A 26,525-nucleotide genomic window follows, 5' to 3' on the forward strand; every position below is an offset into this window, starting at 1 on the left:
TTTTGGAGACAGAGTCTCTATTGCCCAGGCTGGAGCGCAGTGGCGCGATCTAGGCTCACTGTAACCTCTGCCTCCCGGGTTTAAGTGATTCTCGTGCCACAACCTCCTGAGTGGCTGGGATTTCAGGTGTGCACCACCGCACCCGGCTAATTTTTGTATTTTTAGTAGAGACGGGGTTTCACCCTGTTTGCCATCCTGGTCTCGAACTCCTGACCTCAGGTGATCCGCCCACCTCGGTCTCCCAAGTGCTGGGATTACAGGCATGAGCCACCGCACCCGGCCTGAAGATGTAAAATCTACTACAGAAGAATGATCTAAGTGGGGAAGGAGATGACAGGTGACGGCCTCCTGTGTGGAAGCACGAAGGAGCGGACGGTAGGAGCCGAAGGCTTCCCTCGGGACCCAGCAGGCTTCCCGCAGCCTCCAGGGTTCCCGTCACATTCCTCGGAACCCTCAGTGCACCAGACAGGGGGAGCTTGGAAGAGGCAGGTCACGAATCGCCTCCGACCCCGCCCCAGTGGTGTGCTCCCAGGGGCCTCCCGCGCGCCCCGGACTGCCCAGCCAGGTAGAGCGCGTCTCCGCACCGAAAATGCATTAGGGCCCGCGAGTGCCCCGGTGCACATCCACAGTGCAGTCACTAACACGCATTACTCCTGGGGCCCTCGTGAGTCTATTTAGGATGTGAGGGAAACCAGCCACGGCAGGGAGACGGGGGCTCTCCGTGGTGACAAAGCCTGCTCAACCTGGGCCCGCGGAGGGAAACCTCGGAAGTCATTTCCATTAGCTCCCCTTCCCCCAAACTGATTCGCTTCTGTCAATCCGTCCATAGAAATAATGTCGAGACCGGGACCAAGGGGTGCTGCGTTTTAAAAATTCTGCACTGGAAAACCCCTGAGAGTACTGAGGGACAGACAGCCCCACTCACCTGTCAGCGCTGAGGGCGTGCGCGAAACAGCCCAAGAGGAAGAACCAGCTGGTGCGCAGGCGCACGGCGTCCCACAGCCTCAGGCCGGCCACGCCACGCCCCCTACCTCGCCTCCGCGCGCCACTAGCCCCACCCGTCTCCCCGGCCCCGCCCCGCCGCTCGTCCTGTCTGGTCCCTCCCCGGCCCCTTTGATTCTCCGCGTCTTCCTCGCAGGCCGGCCTAACCTCAGCCTGCATTGCGCCCTCCCGGCCTAGGGTGTCGCTGTACCGGCCTCCGAGCTCCACACAGACAAGTCCAGCGCTCGGGCGGGGGCAGGAGACAGAGCGGAGCGGCGGGGGGCGGTGTCGTCTCTGTCTAGGGACGGCGACGGAGTCGGTGGTCCCTGCGCGATGGCCACCTCGGTGTTGTGCTGCCTGCGGTGCTGCAGAGACGGCGGGACTGGCCACATCCCTCTGAAGGAGATGCCGGCCGTGCAGCTGGATACGCAGCACATGGGTAAGGGCCCTCCCTTCCCCAGACCCAACGGCTCACGGGGGCCGGGCGCGGCGGGCAGGGGGACCTGCAGGGTCAGAGGGTCCCCACGCTGCCCCGCCGCGCAGGCGACGCTGCCCCGACACCATTTCGTCTCACAGATCTTTCCAGACGCCGGCGGACTCAAACTGGGCCCGGTTCTGTGTTCAACGCTGCGCAGCCCTCTCTGTGTCTGTCATCGCGAGTGGGCGTGTGGACCTCCCATTTTCACAGGAACTCCGAGGGCTTCCTCCGGAGATGTCACACGTCCCCAGGCGAGGGGGCGGAGAGTGCCCTCCTGGCGCGCCCCAGTCAAAACCTACACATTTTCAGAATGCTTCTAGGTCCGGTTTTGCTCCTCCTCCTGCCCTGACTGTCGGTCGGGTCTCTTGAGCCCCATCATTTATAGGTTGAAGCCTGTATTATTGGAAGTAATTTTCCTATCACTTAAAGTCAAAACGAGGCAGACTGCAGAAGTCTGAAGTCGCACCTCAGGTCAGAACTTGCCATTTCAACTAAAACCTCCCCTTGCCCGACTCCTTAGTCATTGTTAAGAGGTACTGTAATTTCATCTGATGGGTCTCTTCCCTACAGGTCAAGCTGTTGCAAAATAAAATAGCACTTTGCTCCTTTGCATCTGCTTTATCCTTTTAATTCCAATCCATATAATTTATCTAACATTCTTCCTCTCCTGTCATAGCCTCTTTCACTACCTTATTTCTGTTCTTAGACTTTTCCCAGGTAGTTTCATGCTTCTGGAATGTGGTTCTAGAAGGAGAGATTTCCCAATATACTTATTTCAGTTAGAGTAATGTGTTTTGTGGATTATTTTATTCTAACTATACTTCTGCACTTTTGATTTTTCACACATTTCTGACTGTTTAAAGGACAGTGCCTTGAAATAAAAAGGCACTTCTTAATATTTATGATAAAACTCTCTCTTGCCCAGATTCCTAATAATTCTGGAAACACTGCCCACTACATTTTTGTATAACACATACTAAATGTGATAATTATGTAATCACCTTGTACGTGTGTATTTACTTTTAATTCTTAGATCTCCCAAATGTAGCACATATCCTTAATACATAAGTAATCTTTAAATTATTTTTTATCCATCATCATTTATAGACGATGGAGTTCAAATCCTATAGTTTTCCCCAGAGAATATTTCCATTTCAGTTACTCATTTACTGAAGTAATATTTATTAAGCAACTATCAGGTGGCAGGCATTGTTATAAGTGCTTAGAATATAGTGAAGGACAACCGTACATAGTTCCTGGAACTCATGATCAGCTGCAGCACTTCTTATCTTTACTGTTAGACTCTTGAATTACTGCAGTCTGCTCTTTGAAGCATTCCTTTTCTCTGGCGTCTGTTTCCTCTAGGAAGAGCTGGTCAGATATACTCATTCCACTATGTTTTATTTCTCCAAAGCTGTCCAGCAACTGTCAGCTACTAATTGGATGAAATAGAGTAATGTCATCTCCAAATTTTCTAACTGCATGGAAGTTTTTTCTTTTTTTCTTTTCTTTTCTTTTTTTTTTTTTTTTTTTTTTTGAGACGGAGTTTCACTGTTGTTGCCCAGGCTGGAGTGCAGTGGCAAATCTCGGCTCACTGCAACCTCCGCCTCCTGGGTTCAAGTGATTCTCCTGACTCAGCCTCTTGAGTAACTGGGATTACAGACACCCACCACCACACCCCGCTAATTTTTGTATTTTTACTAGAGGCGGGGTTTCACCATGTTGGTCAGGCTGGTCTCGAACTCCGGACCTCGTGATTTGCCTGCCTCAGCCTCCCAAAGTGATGGGATTACAGGCATGAGCCACCGCGCCTGGCCAGGAAGCTTTTTCTTAGCCTTTCTGTAAACTTAAATTATTCAATCACAGAGGAGCCTGATTTGAGAACCTGAATAAAATGAAAGAAAAGGGTTGTTGAGTTAGAAGAGCATGGATTGATCTTGACTTGAAACTAGAAACACATGGATTTGGTTGTGTGAAACATTATTATATTAAATAACCTAAGAAATATGATTTTTTAAAATAAAATTGTCTGTATACTTCAAGTGATTATCTCTCAGGGTTGTCATTTTGGTGATGTTGTATTACTTAAAACCACTTTGGAATTCCTCTTTTGTAATTTTCTATGGCATAGTTTTTGTAAGTATTATCATTGATGCCATATCTTTGGCTTTTAATTGTGAGTTGACATTTTAGAAACAAATGACTTCCAAGGGAGCTACTTTGAAAGGGATACCACTCATTTGGAAATTTATGTTTCTTAAAACATCCTCTGTGGCTATGTTTATGCGGCATTCTGGCTGTACTCAAATTTGCCTTGACTGTCTAAGCAGTGCCAATCATTAAAACTACAGATTCAAATACAGGACATTTGTGTACTTAAGAGAAATGGGATAAGCTTAAAATGATTCCCTAATGATTCATAAACACCCTAAATATTCTTTTTTTTTTTTTTTTTTTTTTGGGAGGGAATCTCGCTCTGTCACCCAGGCTGGAGTGCAGTGGCCTGATCTCAGCTCACTGTTACCTCCGCCTCCTGGGTTCAAGTAATTCTCCTGTCTCAGCCTCCTGAGTAACTGGGACTACAGGCGCCCATCACCACGCCTTGGTAATTTTTGTATATTTAGTAGAGATGGGGGTTTCACCATGTTGGTCAGGCTGGTCTTGAACTCCTGACCTCAAGTAATCTGCCTGCATCAGCCTCCCAAAGAGCTGGGATTGTTAGCCACCGTGCCTGGCCAAGAGTGTTTTATCCCATTGTGCTGGCAAAAGTCCTGAGATTCTAATTGTAGTTGATTAGGTCATGTAGCAGTTCTTAGTTACTGTGGACAAGAAATGTGCAGGGCACTGATTGCCTTAACCTAGGTCAAATGTTGTACACCTGAAGCAGAGATAGTCAGCTTTCTTGGAACTGTTTTGCTCTCCAGAGGGAAGTCCGTCAGGAAAAGGGGAACAGATGCTGCATGTCCACTACAAAGTGCTTAGCCCAGCATATTTATTCATCCTTTATCATTTATTTGATGAGCAGCTGCTCAATGCCAAACACTGCATGGTCTTTGCCATCAAGGAAGATGCTCTCCAGTTGAAACTACTGCAGGTATATGGAGTAGAAAGATGCAAATTATTTATAAAGGTGCTTTCCCAGAATTTGGGAGTTAACTTTTTAAATTAGAAAAAAAAAAAGGATGCTAATGAATTTTTAGTAATCATACAATAGGATCTCAGTTTTACCTTGTTTAAGGGAGAGCATGTCTTAACCAGTTTAGAATTGTGTTAGAATCTGAAAATTTTGCATTTCTCTTATGTATTTGTCCCAAATAATTTTGTTTACCTGTGAATTCAGCCTTTTGTTACTATGACCTAATTTTTTTAACCCCTTCTGGAAGAGTCCCATACAGTTCTAATATTCAGATCTGCTTGGCTGGTACAGTTATTGCCAGCAAAGTGGTAATAGTGGCCACAAGTATTGGGAGTTATAGGCATTGGTGTATGGGCTATTTCTTACATGTTAGAATTATGTGTATTCTCTGATATACATGTTTTCCTAAATCAAGTTGGTACTAGGAACACATCAGGAGACAGTGTCTCTCTTTCTCACTCTCATCTATAGATGCTGTTTCATCTAAAATAAAAATTTTCCACGAGAATAAACCATGTGTAAGAATGTTAAAATCTTGTTTACATATTTGCAATGTGATTGAAGTAGCTATCTTAATAAACATTTTAAGATCTTAAAGTTAGCAGTTTTTCACTGTCAGGTACTTCAACATAGATGTGTGTTCTTTTGCATATTCCCTGTACTCTTCAGTTCTTACATGACTAATGCACAAGTATAGTAGCTTGTATTTAGTAGGCATTCAGGTGGCTTTTAGTAAATTGTTTTAATTCATTTGAATAGAATTGAAAACTACCAATTTACTAAAGTCTCTTGTGTTTATGTTTTGGTTTAAATTAAGAAATTATGAAATCATCAATTGGTATCCTGGCTAAATATTAAAGGAGTTAGTCTATTTCTACCTTAAAAGTGTTTTAAATGTTCCATATAATTCAGAGTTATTACAGTTTACTTGAAACTGCTTAATTAAAACTTACTTCTCTCGCCCAGGCTAGAGTGCAGTGGTGCAATCTCAGTTCACTGCAACCTCTCCCTCCCAGGCTCAAGTGATCCTTCCACCTCAGCCTCCCAAGTAGCTGGGACTACAGGCTCATGCCACCACACCAGCTAATTTTTGTATTTTTTGTAGTTATGGGGTTTTGCAAGGTTGCCCAGGCTGGTCTCGACTTCCTGCACTCAAGCAGTCTGCCCACCTCGGCCTCCCAAAGTGCTGGGATTACAGGTGTGAACCACTGTACCCAGCGTGCTTAATTAATCCCAGCTACTCGGGAGGCTGAGGCAGGAGAATGGCGTAAACCCGGGAGGCAGAGCTTGCAGTGAGCTGAGATCCGGCCACTGCACTCCAGCCCGGGCGACAGAGCAAGACTCCGTCTCAAAAAAATAAAAATAAAAATAATTTATACATACAAATGAATATTACTTATAAATGTTCCGTTAGGAAAAAATAGTGAATTAAATATTTAAAATAATTCAGCTGTATTTCAAAGTACTTACAGTGTCCCTATTTTTCGTGGACTGAGTTAGAACTGAACAAATTAATCCTGATTGTTGGATTGAAAATACAAAACTTGGCCGGGCGCGGTGGTTCACGCCTGTAATCCCAGAACCTTGGGAGGCCAAGGTGGGTGGATCACGAGGTCAGGAATTCAAGACCAACCTGACCAATATGTTGAAACCCCCGTCTCTACTAAAAATATAAAAATGTAGTGGGGCATGGTGGCGGGTGCCTGTAGTCCCAGCTACTCGGGAGGCTGAGGCAGGAGAATCACTTGAACCCAGGAGGAGGAGGTTGTAGTGAGCCAAGATCATGCCACTGTACTCCAGCCTGGTCGACAGAGCAAGACTCCGTCTCAAAAAAAAAAAAAAAGAAAAAAGAAAATACAAAACTTTACATAGTGTCTGCATTTTTTATTTAGGAACAGATGTTGTTATTGTAAAGAATGGAAGAAGAATATGTGGAACAGGAGGTTGTTTAGCCAGCGCACCTTTACATCAAAACAAAAGCTATTTTGAATTCAAAGTCCAGTCCACAGGTTGGTATAATGGTACTTTACTATTAAAAGTCCTAATTGTTCTAAATATTAAGAGTAAATTGTAACATATAGAAAAGATTCAGAAGGTAATATAAAAGCACCAAACTCTTAGAAGATCTGGGTCTTCCACTTCTTATTGTATGATCCTGGGTAAATTAGTTAATTTAGTTAAATTAGGTACAGTTTTCTTTTTTTTTTTTTTTTTTTGAGACGGAGTCTCGCTCTGCCGCCCAGGCTGGAGTACAGTGGCCGGATCTCAGCTCACTGCAAGCTCCGCCTCCCGGGTTTACACCATTGTCCTGCCTCCACCTCCCGAGTAGCTGGGACTACAGGCGCCCGCCACCTCACCTGGCTAGTTTTTGTTTTTTTGTTTTTTTGGGTTTTTTTGTATTTTTAGTAGAGGCGGGGTTTCACCGTGTGAACCAGGATGGTCTCATCTCCTGACCTCGTGATCCGCCCGTCTTGGCCTCCCAAAGTGCTGGGATTACAGGCTTGAGCCACCGCGCCCGGCCAGGTTCAGTTTTCTTATCTATAAAATGGGTATTACAGATGCTGCCCTTTCTGCCTCACGGGAACGCTTTGTATGAAAGTGTTTTAAGACAAGACATGCTGTATAAATATAAGACACTAGTATTTTTAATGGGATCCAGATGAACCCTCTTGTTTGGTCAAGCATATAAGGTCAAACATATAAGCAGCATATACTGTTGCTATTTATCTTAGGATTAAAGTCAATCTGTTGATTCTGAGTTTTTCTTTTTTTTTTTTTTTTCTTTTTTGAGTAGGTCTTGCTCTGTTGCCCAGGCTGGAGTGCAGTAGCGCAATCTCGGCTCACTGCAACCTCCACCTCCCGGGTTCAGGCGATTCTCCTGCCTCAGCCTCTTGAGTAGCTGGGATTACAGGGATGCGCCACCACGCCCGGCTCATTTTTATATTCTTAGTAGAGACGGGGGTTTCACCATGTTGGTCACGCTGATCTCAAACTCCCGATCTCACGATCTGCCCTCCTCGGCCTCCCAAAGTGTTGGGATTACAGGCGTGAGGCAGAGTTTTTCTCTTAACTCAGTTATTAAGATACCCTGATTCAGTGTTTTGAAGCAGTCATCAAATTCAGAATTCAGATAGAAGTCTACAGTCTATATTTCTCTTTTTAAAATTTATGGAGTTTCTTGAACTGTAAAGCAATTCTATGTGATTGTAATAGGTTAGTTAACTGTGTCTGTATTGTATATGGGAAAACTTTTTAAATAAAAGCTTTATTGTAAAGTGGTCGGGCATGGTGGCTTATGCCTGTAATCCCAACAACTTTGGGAGGCCAAGGTGGGCGAATCACCTGAGGCCAGGAGTTCAAGATCAGCCTGGCCAACATGGTGAAACCCCATCTCTACTAAAGATACAAAAATCATCCAGGCATGGTGGTGGGCACCCGTAGTCCCAGTTACTCGGGAGGCTGAGGCAGGAGAATTACCTGAACCCGGAAGGTGGAGGCTTCTGTGAGCTGAGACTGTACCACTGTGCTGCAGCCCGGGCAACAGAGTGAGACTCCATCTCAAAAAAAAAAAAAAAAAAAAAAAAAGTGGCTGGGCATGGTGGCTCACACCTGTAATCCAGCACTTTGGGAGGCTGAGGGGATGGATTGCAAGGTCAGGCATTTGAGACCAGTCTGGCCAACACAGTGAAACCCCGTTTCTACTAAAAGTGCAAAAAATTAGCCGGGCGTGGTGGTGGGCACCTGTAATCCCAGCTACTTGGGAGGCTGAGGCAGGAGAATCGCTTGAACCCAGGAGGCGGAGGTTACAGTGAGCCAAGATCATGCCACTGCACTCCAGCCTGGGCGACAGTACAAGACTGTCTCAAAAAAAAAAAAAAAAACTTTATTGTAAATAAACTTCTAGTGAAATACTGCATCAGTAATATGGGTAGATAATAGGAAAATGAGAGTGGAGTAAATGAATCTTACTATTACTTGACTAGCCTTGAATGATATGAAATTTCCCCCTAGGGCTTATTTTCTAAATTAGTTTTACTTATTTATTTATTTATAGATGGGTCTTGCTCTGTCACCCACGCTGGAGTGCAGTGGCATGATTATAGCTCAGTGCAGCCTTGAGCTTCTAGGCTCAAGCAGTACTCCTGCCTCAGCCTCCCCAGTAGCTGAGACTACAGGCTCAAGCCACCGTGCCTAGCTCTAAATTAGTTTTAAATGATGATTTTCAGTGGGGCATGGTGGCTTACACCTGTAATTCCAGCGCTTTGAGAGGCTAAGGCAGGAGGATTGCTCAAGGCCAGGAGTTTGAGACCAGCCTGGGCAACATAGCACAACCCCATCTCTACAAAGAAAAGAAAAATTAGCTGGGTGTGGTGGCTTCAAATACTGGGTAAGAAAATGATTTTACACCTTATTGTTAGTTTCTCCTCTCCATGGTATTGCTTATGGCATATATTGTTTGTCACTCATTGTAGATGTAAAAACTGAAGACAGTATATTCCCACTTTTCAGAGGGAGAGCTTGAAATTGAATTCCAGGCCATTTAAATTCAATGTGTAGCTTTTTAAATATCTTTTTGAGAGAATAATAATGATGATGATGACAGCTAGCATTTTCTGAATACTTATTGTGTGCTTTACTTACTCATGTTTTGGAGTACTTACACTGTTCCAAGTGCTTTACTTGAATTATCTTGTATGTTTTCATAACCTTGTGAGGTGAGTACTATTAGAATCCTCAGTTCACAGATAAGGGAACAAAGAGAGGTTAGGTAATTTGCACAAGATGACATAGCAGAGTCAAGATTTAATCTTCATTTGCACAATTCCAGGGCCCACTCTCTTATCTCCTAGGCTGCATTACATCTGTGGAGAACATAGTATGGTTTGCAAACTACTTTTACTTTATTTTATTTTATTTTATTTTATTTTATTTTATTTATTTATTGAGACAGGGTCTGGCTTTGTTGCTCAGGCTGGAGTGCAGTGGAATGGTCATGGATCACTGCAACCTCAACTTCCCTGGCTCAAACAATCCTCCCACCTCAGCCTCCTAAGTAGCTGGGGTTACAGGCACATGCTCACATGTCCAGCTAATTTTTGTATTTTTTATAGAGACAGGGTTTGGGCATGTTGCCCAGGCTGGTGCAAACTACTTTTAAAAGAAGATTTTTTTTAAGAGTAATAGAAAACAATTTAGTGATAATACAGTACTTCCTTTAAAAAGTTTATACTCCCTTTTAAAATAACTCTGTTTGGGCCGGGCGCGGTGGCTCAAGCCTGTAATCCCAGCACTTTGGGAGGCCGAGGCGGGCGGATCACAAGGTCAGGAGATCGAGACCACAGTGAAACCCCGTCTCTACTAAAAATACAAAAAATTAGCCGGGCGCGGTGGCGGGCGCCTGTAGTCCCAGCTACTCAGGAGGCTGAGGCAGGAGAATGGCGGGAACCCGGGAGGCGGAGCTTGCAGTGAGCCGAGATCGCGCCACTGCACTCCAGCCTGGGCAACAGCGTGAGACTCCGTCTCAAAAAAAAAAAAAATAAAAAAAAATAAAATAAAATAAAATAAAATAACTCTGTTTATGGTTGTAGTCTTCAGATTTTGAGGGCATTTAAACTATTATATTTTTAGGAATCTGGGGTATTGGTGTTGCAACTCAGAAGGTTAACTTGAATCAGATTCCTCTTGGCCGAGATGTGCACAGTCTGGTGATGAGAAATGATGGAGCCCTTTACCACAACAATGAAGAGAAAAATAGGCTGCCAGCAAACAGTCTTCCACAGGAAGGAGACGTGGTGGTGAGTTCCTTCATGGAGTTGCTTTCCACTGTAAATGACGAAACTTGAACTGCTTTTAGTATCTACAGCTTTGCCTGGGAGTTTGTGGTTTGAATTCCAAAGCAATGGAATTGGATCTAATGAGATGGTGCATTTTCCAGGAGAGCACTTGGTATAGATGTTGTGCCCTACTCAAGTGCCCCCTCCTTTTTAGAGCTGCCACTGGCCAGGAAAATCAGTGTGAACCCTTATTTCTACTCTGGAGAATTAATGACAGGCTGGCTGCTGACCACACATTCCTGTTTCTCTCACATTAGAGAAACCTTGGCCCACAATTCTAAGTTTGGTTTGCTGAAGCTTATATTAGAAAATGCTAGATATTTTTGAGGCTGGATATCTCTTAGGGAAAATGTTCACATTTATTTCTTGGATTTTGTTTTGTTTTGTTTTGTTTTGTTTTTCTTAGAGTCTTGCTCTGTCACCTAGGCTGTAGTGCAGTGTTATGATTTTGGCTCACTGCAACCTCCACCTCCCAAGTTCAAGCTATTCTCCTGCCTCAGCCTTCTGAGTAGCTGGGATTACAGGCACACACCACCATGCCCGGCTGATTTTTTTGTATTTTTAGTAGAGATGGGGTTTCGCCATGTTGGCCAGGCTGGTCTCGAACTCCTGACCTCAAGTGATCCACCGGCCTCCGCCTCCCAAAGTGCTAGGATTACAGGCCAGAGCCACCGCACCTAGCCACACATTTATTTCTTAATTTGTTATGAAATTCTGTTAGAGAATTACAGCATTTTATCAGAAATGTTCATCTTCATTAAACTTAACCTAATTAAACTCTTCAGAGAACAGAACTCAAAATCCTAAAGCTTGATTGTAGAAAAGTTTTTCTTTTTTGGAAAGCAGAGTATAGTAAAAGTTACATGTTATTAAGACTTTTCTGTTTTTACTCCTAACTGGCTATATTTAACTCTTTACAAAGCTAGCACATTGAAAATGTAATCCAAAGATTTCTTTCTGTCTTTTCCAGATACTTCCTCCCACACTGCATATCCAAAACCCCTCCCTATCCACTGAGGTCAGGCTACTGATTGAGAACAGAGTCCTGGAGTCTCCTTGAGCCGAGGTGCCATTGTACACCGAACCTTGGGTTCTCAATTCTGATATCAAGTTGAGAGGAATCCGTGAATCATGAGAGAAAGTTTCTAATAAGATGATACAGATAAGAGAAATCCAGGTTAATTAATTATAAAAAAGTACAGTATTTTAGAAAGAATGAAGAAAGGTGTGGAAATTAAGATTTTTAATTATGGCCTGATCTTTCTTCTCTTTTTTGCAATTTAAAAAATATGAACAACAGTAAGTTTTTAATTGTTGGAAGTTTTTTTCCGGAATTTACTAAAGAAAAAATGAGATGAAAGGCATAAGCCATTCAAAAAATCTGCTTTTCCCCATTCTTTTTGAATAGCTGGTTCTGTATTTGTAGATCATTACCAGATGCCCATAATATGGAACAACCTTATTCAAATGGTGATTTCTTGAAAGAGAATCTTGAAGTCAAGTTGATGCTGTCAACCTGTTTACCCTAAAAGATGAAATTCAAACATAAGAAAGGATAATCAGTAACAAATGTTTTTCTTTGTTGATGAACTGAAACTTCTACCTGCCTTCCTATCTCATTTCATTCATTGTAATGTCTGATAGCATAATGTGACAGACTGAAGAATGCCACTTTTAGTCTGTCAGTGTCGTTAAATTAGACTTCAAGTTTTCATGCTTATTCTCATAAAAGGAGAACTAAAACTATGAAATACATGCAGAGCCAAGAAAAGAAAAACATTACCCTGCCATTTTAACTTTATCTTCCTAGTTCAAACACTGGAGAACAAATTTTACCAAATTGTTAACGGTGGCATGGAATAAGTAGAATGGATTATAAGAGAGGAAAAGCATTCTCATATGTTTAGAATTAAAGTCATGTACCATTCTCTGAGGAGAAATCAAGAAAAATAAGCTCTGAACATCTAACCAAATGATTATATGATTATATTCATATGATTATCACCCAGTACAGCACAGCCTGCTACAGAACTAGAAAGAGACACATGACACAGTTTATGCTTACTTTCTCCTTTTTCTTTTTTTTTTTTTTTTTTTTGAGACGGAGTCTCGCTCTGTCGCCCAGGCTAGAGTGCAGTGGCATGATCTCAGCTCACTGCAAGCTCCACCTCCCAGGTTCATACCATTCTCCTGCCTCAGCCTCCTGAGTAGCTGGGACTACAGGCACCCGCCACCACACCTGGCTTTTACTAGAGACGGGGTTTCACCATGTTTGCCAGGGTGGTCTCCAACTCCTGACCTCATGATCTGCCTGCCTTGGCCTCCCAAAGTGCTGGGATTACAGGTGTAAGCCACCGTGCCCGGCCTACTTTCTCCTTATACATATAATTCTGAAAAGTTCAAATTTCATTTTAACATGCATTTATCAGTTTAATTTTAGAGAAGTCTTATAAACACTCTAATAATAACAATAACGAACACTTCTAAGCCTTTATTTATTTATTTATTTGTTTATTTATTTATTTATTTTTTGAGATGGAGTCTCACTCTGTTGCCCAGGCTGGATTGCAGTGGTGCCATCTCGGCTCACTGCAGCCTCCACCTCCTGGATTCAAGCAATGCTCCTGTCTCAGCCTCTCAAGTAGCTGGCACTACAGGTGCGTGCCACCACGCCTGGCTAAATTTTTGTATTTTTTAGTAGAGATGGGGTTTTACCATATTGGACAGGCTGGTCTCGAACTCCTGACCTCGTGATCCACCCACCTTGGCCTCCCAAAGTGCTGGGATTACAGGCATGAGCCACCATGCCCAGACCTAAGTATTTATTATGGGCACTGTTCTAAGTGCCTGGCAAGGATTAAATTGTTTAATGCTCATAATGGCCTTTTGAAATAGGTATTATTATTATTTTTTTTTTTTTTGAGATGGATTTTTGCTCTTGTTGCCCAGCTGACGTGCAATGGTGCAATCTCAGCTCACTGCAAGCTTCCCCTCCCAGGTTCAAGCAATTCTCCTGCCTCAGTCTCAAGTAGCTGTGATTACAGGTGCCTGCCACCACTCCTGGCTAATTTTTTTGTGTTTTTAGTAGAGACAGGGTTTTGCCATGTTGGTCAGGCTGGTCTGGAACTCCTGATCTCAGATGATCTACCTGCCTCGGCCTCCCAGAGTCCTGAGATTACAGGCGTGAGCCACCATGCCCATTACAGTAGTGGTAGTATTATCCCCATTTTACAGATTAAGAAGTTAAGTAACTTCTTATGTGAGTTAATTATGAGACTATATAGCTTGGCCAGGTACTATGGCTTATGCCTGTAATCCTAGCACTTTGAGAGGCCAAGGCAGAAGGATCCCTTGAGCTCAGGAATTTGAGACCAGCCTGGGAAACATAGTGAGACCCCATCTCTATAAATAAATAAATAAATAAATAAATAAAATTTAAAAAGAAAATTAGCTGGGCATAGTGGCGTGCCGCTGTAGTTCCAACTACTTGGAAGGCTGAGGTGAGAGAAACGCTTCAGCCCAGGAGATAAAGGTGGCAGTGAGCCATGATCCTGCCGCTGCACTCCACCCAGCGTGGGCCACAGAGCAAGACCTTGTCTCAAAAACAAAAACAAAAACCAAGATCGTACCTGAAGCAGTCTAATTTCAGAATCTGTTCAGTAACCTGCACACAATTATTAATGAAGACATAGAGCATACAGTATATTTTGCTATTATTTTGGCAGAGTCAAACCCAGTTTCTTCATCATAGAATAGATTAGGTTAGAAAATACTTGAACTGGCCCATCACAGTGGCACATGCCTGTAATCCCAGCACTTTGGGAGGCTGAGGCGGGCGTATCACACTGAGCCAAGATCACACCACTGCATTCCAGCCTGGGCGACAGAGTGAGACCTAGTCTCAAAAAAAAAAAGGAAAGAAAATACTTGAACTAAACTATACTGGAGGTGGGACTTCTCACATCCCTCCTCTCTTCTTTGGTACTGGGATCTTGCTGCTGCAGGCTTGGGTTTAATACTTGCTTGTTTGATGCTGGGTGCGGTGGCTCACACCTGTAATCTCCGCACTTTGGGAGGCCAAGGCGGGCAGATCATTTGAGGTCAGGAGTTCAAGATCAGCCTGGCCAACATGGTGAAATGCCATCTCTACTAAAAATACAAAAATTAGTCAGGCATGGTGGCGGGCGCCTGTAATCCCAGCTACTTGGGAGGCTGAGGCAGGAGAATCTCCTGAACCCGGGAAGCGGAGGTTGTGGTGAGCCGACATCATGCCATTGCATTCCAGCCCGGGTGACAGAACGAGACTCTCTCAAAAACAAAAACAAAACTTGTTTGTTTGCGATCGGCCACTGGGGGATGAAGGTGCCTGGATTACAGCCTCACTGATGTGAACTGCTAGATTTCTGGTAGTCCCATAATGAGAGTAACATACTTTCTTTTTTTATGTAATTAAGTTTTTGTTTTTTAAAATGAAAACAGACTTTTTCATTAGAAAAGTGAATCCCAGCCATCAGTTAGCTTTATTACTATATCTAAAGACACAAACTAAAGTGAAACAAAGGCAATCTATGTACTATTTATCTTTCTCAATATTCCTTAATTATTAATAATTGTTTAAGTTAACCCTGGCTTTGCTAAGAATTGATAATCTTTCATAGCACTTACCACATTAGCTTCTCTGGGCTTTTGCTGTCTTGCTTTTAAAGAGAGAGAATTAAGACTAAGATGATCTATAAAATCTTTTTTACCTCTAAAAAGCTTTTAACTTGGTAGAATTTTTCTACAGTCAGAAATCCTGAAATCCTTGAAGTGGTTTGCTTGTTGGTCTATGATGACGTCTCTATTGAAAGATCTCTGCTGTCTTTCAAGGGAAAGATCTCTTTTTGTTATCAGTAGCTATTGTATAAAGTTTTAAAGAGAGATATGGTGATTAAGAACAAGTGTTTAAAGAGAGGCATGGTGATTTAGAGAGAGGTATTGTGATTAAGAGCAAGTATTCTGAAATCGTACTGCATGGATTTAAATCACAGCTTTTCCACTTCCTAGCTGTGCAGCCTTAGGTAAATTACTTAATCTTTCTGTGCTTTAGCTACCTCATCTGTAAAATGGGGATAATAATACTGTCTTCTTGTGGGGATTAAATGAGTAAATATGAACTGCCTAGAATAGTAGCACTATTGGTATATAATATGGGCTAAGTCTTTTCTAGCATTTTAACAATTATTATTAATATCACTAATTGTGATTTTTGCCATCAATAGTGTACCGATTAATTTTTATTACATTGTTTTTTAGATCATTTGAGCTGTTATTTTTCTATTTTTTAACTTGAAACTAATTACCAATTTTATTCAGTTGTAAACACCAGCTTTTCCTTGATTATACACTTGACAAATTTGAAACCAGGGTAAGGAGATGTAGAAATGTGTTATTTCCTTCTGGAAATAAATTGTATAGAGATGTTTCTTCACAATTTGAAAACAGTGACAGGTAGTAAGTCCTGACAGTGATAAAAACCTTTGTTTTTCCTTCTTAAGATCAAATTCTGTAGAGAGAGAGCAGTGTTTTCTGTATGAGTGTGAAAGTTTTATCTATTCATGGTATGTAGTACTTACATTATCTTAGCATTCAAAATATAAAATCCAGATTATACAAATATAATTCTAGGATTTAAACTGAATCCTAGTTCAGTTTTACCTTAATCTTTTACCTCTAATGTGGACTCTTGGGATGTTACCTGACTTTATCCCCCCTCATAATCACTGCTAATTTTTTTAGCTCAGTTCAAGTAGAATTCTACCAAATTGTCAACCCTTAATGAAAATCGTTGTCAACCTATGCTTAGCTTTTTGTGTTTCCATACTTCCCAGTCAATGCTTTCTGACAGCTCAGCTTTTATGGAACATTTCTGTTTTTTCCTTCCTAGGGTATTACATATGACCATGTTGAGTTAAATGTATACTTGAATGGAAAAAACATGCATTGTCCAGCATCAGGTATACGAGGGACAGTGTATCCAGTTGTTTATGGTAAGCTGAAATATTTCTAGTGTATTATTAGATATAAACTTTTGTTTGGCATGTGTATCAGTCCATTTTCATACTGCTATAAACACATACCCAAGACTGGGTAATTTATAAAGGAAAGAGGTTTAATTGACTCACAGTTCTGCAGAGCTGGGGAGGCCTCAGGAAACTTACAATCATGGCAGAAGGGGAAGCAAACACATCCTTCTTCACATAGCAGTGGGAAGGAGAAGATTGAGCGAAGTGGGGGAAAGCCCCTTATAAAACCATCAGATCTTGAGAGAACTCACTCACTATTACAAGAACAGCATGAACGTAACCATCCCCATGATTCAATTACCTCCCACCGGGTCCCTCCACAACACGTGGGGAATATGGGAACTATAATTCAAGATGAGATTTGAGTGGGGACACAGCCAAACCATATCAGCATGTATGTTACTTTTATAGCTATCATCTAGAAATCTGGACACACTGTTAATAAGGACCTTTTTATTTTATTTATTTATTTATTGTTTGAGATGGAGTCTCACTCTTCACCCAGCCCGGAGTACAGTGGCACAATCTCGGCTCACTGCAACCTCCACTTCCTGGGTTCAAGAGATTCTCCTGCCTCAGCCTCTCGAGTAGCTGGGATTACAGGTGCCTGCCACCATGCCTGGCTACTTTTTGTATTTTTAGTAGAAATGGGGTTTCACCATGTTAGCCAGGCTGGTCTTGAACTCCTGACCTCAGATGATCCACCCGCCTTGGCCTCCCAAAGTGCTGGGATTACAGGCGTGAGTCACCATGCCTGGCCATAAGGACCTTTTTATATGGAATGTAGTCAGTAGGATATTACAATCCCACTTTGCAAGATTAAGGATAGTTTCTGTTCCCCATGTATTTAAAAAAAACTTGCTAACTACAATGATTATACTTAAATATGCAATAATCATACTCCCTTTTTCAACATGTAGTTTTATGTTTTAGAAAGTTTGAAAAAGCTTTACTGAATTTAGAAATTTTTTTCTGCAAGTTATTGGGAATGATTGCATGACCAGGAAACATAATTATAAATAATATTTTGGAATTAGAGATGGGAATTTTATGTAGACTGTGCATTAATAACCTTTGCAAAATTCCCTAAACGTTAACACTTTTCTGAGGGAAATAGTGACTTGGAATAGTTTCATACTGATTGTTTTGCTTTGGTAGTCGCATATGTATAAGTGCTATTATTTCTATACAAGTGTGTCCCTCCAAGACTTGGGCTGCTTGAGAGATGACTCTATACCACTTAATTACTTTAATTTTTTTTTTTTTTAATTTTGCAACAGAGTCTTGCTCTGTCCCCCAGGCTGGAGTGCAGTGGCTCGATCGCAGCTCACTGCAGCCTCAAACTCCTGGGTTCAAGCAATCCTCCTGCCTCAGCAACCCCAGTAGCTGGGACTACAAGTGTGCACCACTATTGGGATTACAGGCATGAACCACCACATCTGGCCTACCTTAATTTTTATTATAGAAAATTCCAAACATGTACAAAAGTAAAAAGAATAGAATAATAAACCCTCATATACCCATCAGCCAGCTTCAAACAGTTATCAACTTGGAGCCAGTTGAGTTTCATCTACACCCCCTCAACCCCCAACGCTGCTATTGTTCTTCACTTACCCTCCTTGGATTATTTTGAGGCAAATGCCAGATAATATATAATTTTATTCATAAATGTTTTATTCATATCTCTAAAAAAAGCTCTCTCTCTTTCTCTCTTTTTTTTTAGAAAAACATAACCACAATGTCTTTATCCATTCTGCTTCATTTTTTATATTATCAACTTTTTTTTTTTTTTTTTTTTTGAGACACAGTGTCTTGCTCTGTCACCCAGACTGGAGTGCAATGTTGTGATCTCGGCTCACTGCTGCCTCCACCTCCTGGGTTCAAGCTATTCTCGTGCCTCAGCCGCCAGAGTAGCTGGGATTACAGGTGTGTATCACCACGCCCTGCTAACTTTTGGGTTTTTTTGTTTTGTTTTGTTTTGTTTTGAGACAGAATCTCGCTCCGTCACCAGGCTGGAGTGCAGTGGCGCGATCTCGGCTCACTGAAACCTCTGCCTCCCGGGTTGAAGCGGTTCTCCTGCCTCAGCCTCCTGAGTAGATGGGACTACAGGCGCGCACCACCACGCCCAGCTCATTTTTGTATTTTTAGTAGAGAGGGGGTTTCACCATGTTGGCCAGCGAGCGTGGTCTCGATCTCTTGACCTCGTGATCTGCTTGCCTTGGCTTTCCAAAGTGCTGGGATTATAGGCATGAGCGCCTGGCCAACTTTTATATTTTTGCTAGAGACAGGGTTTCACCATGTTGGCCAGGCTGATCTCCAACACCTGAGTTCAAGTGATCTGCCCACCTCGACCTCCCAAAGTGCTGGGATTACAGGCATGAGTCACTGCCCAGCCTATTTTATATCATCAACTTTAAATAAACAGGTATATGATTTTTCTGCCTGTAGTTTTAGTAAGTCTAAAAATATTTTCTCATTTAAGTTCTTAAATTTGGGTTATAATAAGAACTAATTAGGACCGGCAAGGTGGCTCACACCTATAATCCCAACACTTTGAGAGGCCGAAGCCGAAGGATCACTTGAGGTCAGGAGTTTGAGACCAGCCTAGCCAACATCGTGAAACCCTATCTCTAGTAAAAACATAAAAAATTAGCCAGGCATGGTAGCGCACTCCTGTAATCCCAGTTACATGGGAGGCTGAGACAGGAAAATCGCTTGAACCCGGGAGCTGGAGGTTGCAGTGAGCTGAGATCGTGCCATTGCACTCCAGCCTGGGTGACAGAGCAAGACTTCGTCTCCACAAAAAAAAAAAAAAAAAAAGGAAAGAAAAAGAACTAATTACGCCAGGCACAGTGGCTCAAGGCTGTAATTCCAGCAGTTTGGGAGGCCCAGACAGGTGGGTCATTTGAGGTCAGGAGTTCAAGACTAGCCTGACCAACATGGTGAAACCGGGTGTGATGGCACACACCTGTAATCGCAATTCCTCAGGAGGGTGAGGCAGAAGAATCGCTTGAACCCAGGAGGCAGAGGTTGCAGTGAGCCGAGATCATACCACTGTGCTCCAGCTGGGGTGACAGAGCAAGACTCCATCTCAAAAAAAAAAAAAAAGAACTAATTAAATGTTTTGTAGTTTACTGTAAAAGCAGCACTGGTGCAATAACTCATGCCTGTAATCCCAGCACTTTGGGAGGCTGAGGTAAGAGGGTTGCTCGAGTCCAGGAGTTGAGAACCAGCCTTGAGCAACATAATGAGAACCCGTCTCTACAAAAAATTTTAAAATTATCCAGCTGTAGTTGTGCATGCCTGTAGTTCCAGCTACTTGGGAGGCTGAGCTGAGAGGATCTCTTGAGCGTGGGAGATCAAGTCTCCTGTGAGCAGTGATCATGCCACTGCACTCCAGCCTTGGCACCAGAGTAAGACCCTGTCTCAAAAGCAAAATAAAATTAAAATAGCAGTATCAATGATGACAAACTGGGATGTCAGAAATATACAATAACAGATATAAATAATAATATGATAATAGCCAAAGCTTGTGATTACCTTTTAGTTTAAGGTTTTCATTAGCCGCCTTTTCTCCTAAAATTACTTTTCAGTCATTTTACCTTCTGTGTCCTTGCATGTAAATGTGTATTTTAAAACTCAGTTTAGTGTTGCATATTGGGTAAGCCTAAGAGCAATTCTTTTATTTACTTGAGTAAATGGAAATTTAGCTTGATATTTGAAATAGGTTAGCCTGAGAAATAAAATAAATATCAGTAGAGTGAGTTATACAAGTTAACTGTAGCAAATAAGTTTAATGCTCTAAGCTGTTTCTTTTATTCAGCATTATTTGTAATGTACTAAGGTTATAGATACTAAATTATATTTCATAAACTGAACTCATAAATCAGTCCAATTAAACCAAGTATTTTAATAGCCTGATCTTGTCAAAGATAAACATGAAACTTAAATCCCCTTACCCTTTTGCCTTCTATCCCTAATCCTTGATCAATCCAATCATTCATTTTGTCTCTTCTTACACTTAACCTATAGAGAGAAAAAGACTGCATAACATTGAAGAAGTGTGGTTACAAAGTTATGACTTCCTGGCCGGGCACGGTGGCTCACGCCTGTAATCCCAGCACTTTGGGAGGCCGCGGTGGGCAGATCACGAGGTCAGGAGATCAAGACCATCCTGGCTAACACGATGAAACCCCATCTCTAGTAAAAATACAAAAAATTAGCCGGGCGTAGTGGCGGGCGCCTGTAGTCCCAGCTCCTCAGGAGGCTGAGACAGGAGAATGGCGTGAATCCAGGAGGCGGAGTTTGCAGTGAGCCGATATCGCACCACTGCCCTCCAGCCTGGGTGATAGAGCGAGACTCCGTCTCAAAAAAAAAGACAAAAACAAACAAACAAACAAACAAAGTTACGACTTCCAGCCTAATCTGAGTTCTCAATAATTTTCAGCAATTCTTTGTGCATGTCTGTGCATTCTGTGCTTCTTGCATTCTCTATTCATCCTTTGAAAATGCCTTGCCTTCTACTTTACAAAAAACAGACGATCACAAGTGAACTCCAGCTTCCCTCTCTCTTCAAGTCCAGTCCTGCCTTCTTTCCATCTCATCTCAGAAGTGGTGCTCTGCATGTTGCAGACACTCTTATCTGTAGTCTGGGTTCCAAACTCCCCAACTCTGGAATGTCACTTTGACAGTTTTTTCATTGATATCTCATGTCATGGGCCTCCCTTTTCACTGCTTATAAACATTGAGTCCCATCCCAAACATCCTTCTTTGGGCATGCATCCCTCACTAGTCCTGTGTTTCCCCTTCCCCGGATGGCCACATTTCTTCTAGAATAACCTACATCCGCCATCTTTATTGTTTTTGTTTCTTTTTTTTTTTTTTTAACATTTAGGTTAGGGGGTACCTGTGAGGGTTTGTTACACAGGTAAACTGGTGTCACAGGGGGTTTCTTGTATAGATTACTTGACTAGCTCAGGGGGTAGAGCATTTGACACCTTTATTGTTATTGTTCGTTTGTTCTCCAACCCCATCCGGCTGCCATTACACCACTCATTGAAACCACCCTTGTTAAAATCACTAGTGACTTCATGAATGTCAAATCCAGTATTTACATTTTTTTCTGCATTTATGCTGAAATATAAAGTATATAGTAACGTGCATTAAACTTATATGTGCAATTTAACAAATAGCTATTGGCCAGGCACGGTGGCTCAAGCCTGTAATCCCAGCACTTTGGGAGGCCGAGACGGGCGGATCACGAGGTCAGGAGATCGAGACCATCCTGGCTAACATGAAGAAACCCCATCTCTACTAAAAAAATATAAAAAACTAGCCGGGCGAGGTGGCGGGTGCCTGTAGTCCCAGCTACTCGGGAGGCTGAGGCAGGAGAATGGCGTAAACCCGGGAGGCAGAGCTTGCAGTGAGCTGAGATCCAGCCACTGTACTCCAGCCTGGGCAACAGAGCGAGACTTCGTCTCAAAAAAAAAAAAAAAAAAAGCTATCGAGTGAACACCCACATTATTACGACTTAGATCAAGAAATAGAACATTTTCTTGGCCCAGATGCAGCCCGCACCACAGCTACATTCCTCTCCCAGGGGGAGTAATCACTGTTGGATGGCAGTGCTAATTATTTACTTGCTTTGCTTTACGGTCATGTTTTGTTTTGTCATCACCGGGGTCAAGTTAATGAACATACTCACCACCCCAAAGGTTTCCTTCTGCCTTTTATATCCTACTCACCTCTCCCTACCCCAGCCCCAACCAAACAACCACTGATCTGCTTTCTGTCACTACAGATTAGCCTGCATTTTCTGGAGTATTATATTAACAAAATCATATGGTCTTTTCTTTTGGTCTGGCTTCTTTCACTCAGCAAAATTATTTGAAGATTCATTTATGCTGTAGCATATATCAATAATTCATCAGTTTTTATTGCTGAGAAGTGTAGCACTGTGTGGATATATCACAATTTCTTTATCCTTCACCAGTTGATGGACATTAGGCTTGTTTCCAGTGTGGGGCGATTACAAATAAAGCTATCGTGAACATTTGAAAATATGTCTTTGGATATACACATTCATTTCTCTTGAGTAAATGCTGGTAAAAACATTTTGAAGCTGAGTAAGGCCTGCAGTCTAGTTCACAGTAGTGCGCCAGTGTCAGTTTCCTGGTTTGGATGTTGAGCTGTGGTTATGTAAGATGTTACCGCTGGGGCAAACTGGACAAAGGGTGCACTGGACTCTTAACATTTTTGCAACTTCCTGTGAATCTATACTTTTCCAAAGTTAAACATTTAAAAAATATATATATCTTAATTGTATACAATTGAGAAAATACAGATAAGCAAATAAGAAAAAAATTACTCATATTCACATCCTCTTGAGAGAATTAATAATATTTTTATATATATCCTTCCAATGTTTTTGACAGATTTTGATTTTTGTTGTGGCTGTTTTTACCCATAGGATTATGTTTTGTATCAGGGACAGCAGATATATTTATTCTTCTTACCTATTAATATTGTAGTATTATGGAGACAGTTTATTTTATTTTATAATTATGTATTCATTCAAATTAAAGTGTTTGTTTCTAATTTATTTTCTTTCTTTTTGTATCCTTTAGTTGATGACAGTGCAATTTTGGATTGCCAGTTCAGTGAATTTTATCATACGCCTCCACCTGGTTTTGAAAAAATATTATTTGAACAGCAGATCTTCTGAATGTATTTGTTTTTGAAACTTGTATTTCTGCACTGTTAAAAAATGTTTATCATTTAATAAAACTTTACCTGGCCTATAGATGAAAATATATTCTTAAAAATATGCTTGTTGATGCTGTCTAAGGAACCAGTGTATTCAGTATACCACCCTGAAGTTGTGATTTGAAATACTTTATGTTTTGTGAAATGAAAATAAGCATTTGGGCAGTTTATTTAATTCTTATTTAAATAAATAGAACTGTGGGTTTAATTAACAGTATAACATGGCTATATATACATATATATATTTAAAGGGGACTCTTTCTTACATAATATATTTGTTTTGATAGAGACAGAGTTGGGCGGGTGTTTTTGTCACTCTGAAGTTTAGACCTCGTTAAGTATTTTAGGTCTGCAGTTGGGTAATTTTGCCGCTTAGTGTCCTTTTTTATATACAATATAACAAAGTGAGAGAAATTTATGTTATTGGCAATTTCATTTTTGGCAATCTATTTACTGTATCATGTACCACTTTTCTTAAAACTTAAATTGCTTATTTTGTTGTGTAATGTCATTGCTTTTGATTTGCTTTGTGAAAGGAGATAAACGTTTCAGTAACTCTCAGAGCATTTTGTTGCCTCAGGCTGTGTTACCTCAATTTCAGAGTAAATAGTGGTTGATTAGTAATGTAGTATACACTGGCAGACATCTAGAATACATTAGTAATGTAGTATACACTGGCAGACATCTAGAATGATGCTTTATATTTAAATGAGATTATTCTTTTAAGGACTTTTATTTGTATGTTTTCTGTAAGAAATAATAAAATAATTGTAATTAAGGAATATGCCATACTATATTAAACATATTCTTCCTATTTTGTTAGTTACACACTAAGTTCACATCACCTGTGATTATTTCATTTCCGAGATAAGTGAATCCTCTTCACGACCCTGAGTCTTTGCCGGGTTCCTAGAATCACTGTCCTTTAACTGTTAACGCCCTGGGACCTGAACCAATTACTCTATACATCTTTAGATATGTTGTCTGTTTTCAAATGAGCATGGCAAGGATGCATACATTTCCCTCCTTTATCAACTAGAAACAGTACATTGTTCAGGAAAACATGGGTGTTAGAAAGAGATCCAAATTGTAGTTTTGCTGCTCATCCCATTTTCTCCTCTCCAAGTGTCAGATTCCCATTTATAAAAGGAGCAATCATACTGACATAAGATTCTATGATTAGATAAGGTAATATATGTATAACACCTTAATAATCATAGGCACTTGCACCAGGTGCGGTGGCTCACGCCTGTAATCCCAGCACTTTGGGAGGCCAAGGTGGGCGGATCACAAGGTCAGGAGATCGAGACCATCCTGGCTCGTCTCTACTAAAAATATTAAAAAAAAAATTAGCCAGGTGTGGCAGGCACCTGTAGTCCTAGCTACTCAGGAGACTGAGGCAGGAGAATGGCATAAACCCAGGAGGTAGAGCTTGCAGTGAGCCGAGATTGCCCCACTGCACTCCAGCCTGGGTGACAGAGCGTGACTGTGTCTCAAAAAAATAAAAATAAAATAAAAATCATAGGCACTTAATAAGTGTAGTTTCCTGGATGGTAAAGCATCAGGGAAAGTGGTTTTCTTTTTTTTTTTCTTCTTTTTTTTTTTTTGAGACGGAGTCTTGCCTTGTCACCCAGGCTAGAGTACAGTGGCAAGATCTCGGCTCACTGCAACCTCCGCCTCCCAGGTTCAAGTGATTCTCTTGCCTCAGCCTCCCGAGTAGCTGGGACTACAGGTGCCCGCCACCACACCCGTGTGATTTTTGTATTTTTAGTAGAGATGGGGTTTCACCATGTTGGCCAGGCTGGTCTCGAACTCCTGACCTCATGATCCACCCGCCTCGGCCTTCCGAAGTGCTGGGATTATAGGCGTAAGCCACCGCGCCTGGCCAGAAAGGGGTTTTCATGATGTGCCTCAGACCGACAACATCAGCATCACTGGAGCTTGTTAAAAATGGACACTCAGACTCCACCCCAGACCCACCAAATCAGAAACTGGGGCATAGCACCCAGGAATCTGTGTTTGAACAGTCCCTTCAGGTGAATCTGATACACACTAAAGTTGAGAACTGCTGTTCAGTGGAGAATTATTTGCCTACTGTAAATTTTCTAAGGATTTATGATGGGCTATTTTTGACCCATAGGCTCAAAGAATCCTGCAAAATCCTTTTTTATTGTTTATTTGGCAGACAAAAATGTGAAAATATGCTTTGAAAAGATAGATATACTGGAGTGATACTTATTTACATAAACCCCAAATTTTTCCTCTGAAGGTATATGAAATTTAGCTATGTATGTATTACTTATGCATTTTGTCTGGCTTTCTATCATAATTTTAATTTGTAAAGAATGTGCTTATTTGGGAAAGCAAATTAAAGTGACTACTGTTTGCTATTGTTATGATGTTATCTACCTCTTTTTTTATTTTTTTTTAAATTTTATTTTATTTTGAGACAGAGTCTCGCTCTGTCACCAGGCTGGAGTGTAGTGGCGCGATCTCAGCTCACTGCAACCTCTGCCTCCCAGGTTCAAGCAATTCTCCTGCCTCAGCCTCCCGAGTAGCTGGTTCTACAGGCTCCCGCCACCACACCCGCCTAATTTTCATACTTTTAGTAGAGACAGGGTTTCACCATGTTGGCCAGAACGGTCTTGATCTCTTGACCTTGTGATCTGCCCGCCTCGGCCTCCCAAAGTGCTGGGATTACAAGCATGAGCCACTGCGCCCGGTCTCTACCTCTCAGTTTTTTTAAAGCCAACCTTTTGAAAATCATATTCTTTTCTGCCTCTAATTATACAGCAGAGACATAATACTAAAAATGATACTTAAGTTTATATCCATGACAACAGTTTGGTGAAATCTAGGTGTGTTTTCATCTCCATACGTATCAAATTTGTCTTAAGAAAATTACATTGAGCTGGCTGTCCTTCCACAACCCATAACCTTAGTCTAATCATGAGAAATGAGACAAATTCAGAGGGGCATCCTATGAAACACTTGATGGTGCTCCTCAAAACTTTCAGGGTCATCAAAACATGGAAAGTCAGGGAAACTGCCACACCCAGGAGGAGCTGAAGAGGACATGACAAGTGTAATGTGGTAACCGGATAGGGTGCTGGAGCAGAAAAAGAACATTAGGTGAAAACTAAGGAAATCTGACTAAACCATGAACTTTAATTAATAATGTATCACATGAACTGTAACAAATGAACCATACTAACATAAGATGTTAATAACAGGAGAAACTAGGAGAGGATATATATGGGAACTTG

At 41.7% G+C, this 26,525-nt stretch overlaps 1 protein-coding gene across 2 annotated transcripts; it reads left to right on the plus strand.

Moving 5' to 3' along the window:
- Positions 1-1,057: 1,057 nt before the first annotated feature.
- Positions 1,058-24,041, plus strand: LOC105490725 (SPRY domain containing 7). 2 transcript variants are annotated; one of them, XM_011756609.3, is made up of 5 exons: positions 1,062-1,420; positions 6,488-6,604; positions 10,224-10,390; positions 16,356-16,458; positions 23,121-24,041. In XM_011756609.3, exons 1-5 carry the CDS (start codon positions 1,315-1,317, stop codon positions 23,216-23,218), a joined length of 591 nt encoding a protein of 196 aa, XP_011754911.1. In that variant the 5' UTR covers positions 1,062-1,314; the 3' UTR covers positions 23,219-24,041. The 2 variants fall into 2 exon arrangements, with proteins under 2 accessions (XP_011754912.1, XP_011754911.1); XM_011756610.3 differs by lacking the exon at positions 6,488-6,604 and having other exon boundaries at positions 1,058-1,420.
- The last annotated feature ends 2,484 nt before the right edge of the window (positions 24,042-26,525 follow it).

Source organism: Macaca nemestrina, chromosome 16 (assembly GCF_043159975.1).
Source record: "Macaca nemestrina isolate mMacNem1 chromosome 16, mMacNem.hap1, whole genome shotgun sequence".
Classification (NCBI taxonomy): Eukaryota; Metazoa; Chordata; class Mammalia; order Primates; family Cercopithecidae; genus Macaca; species Macaca nemestrina.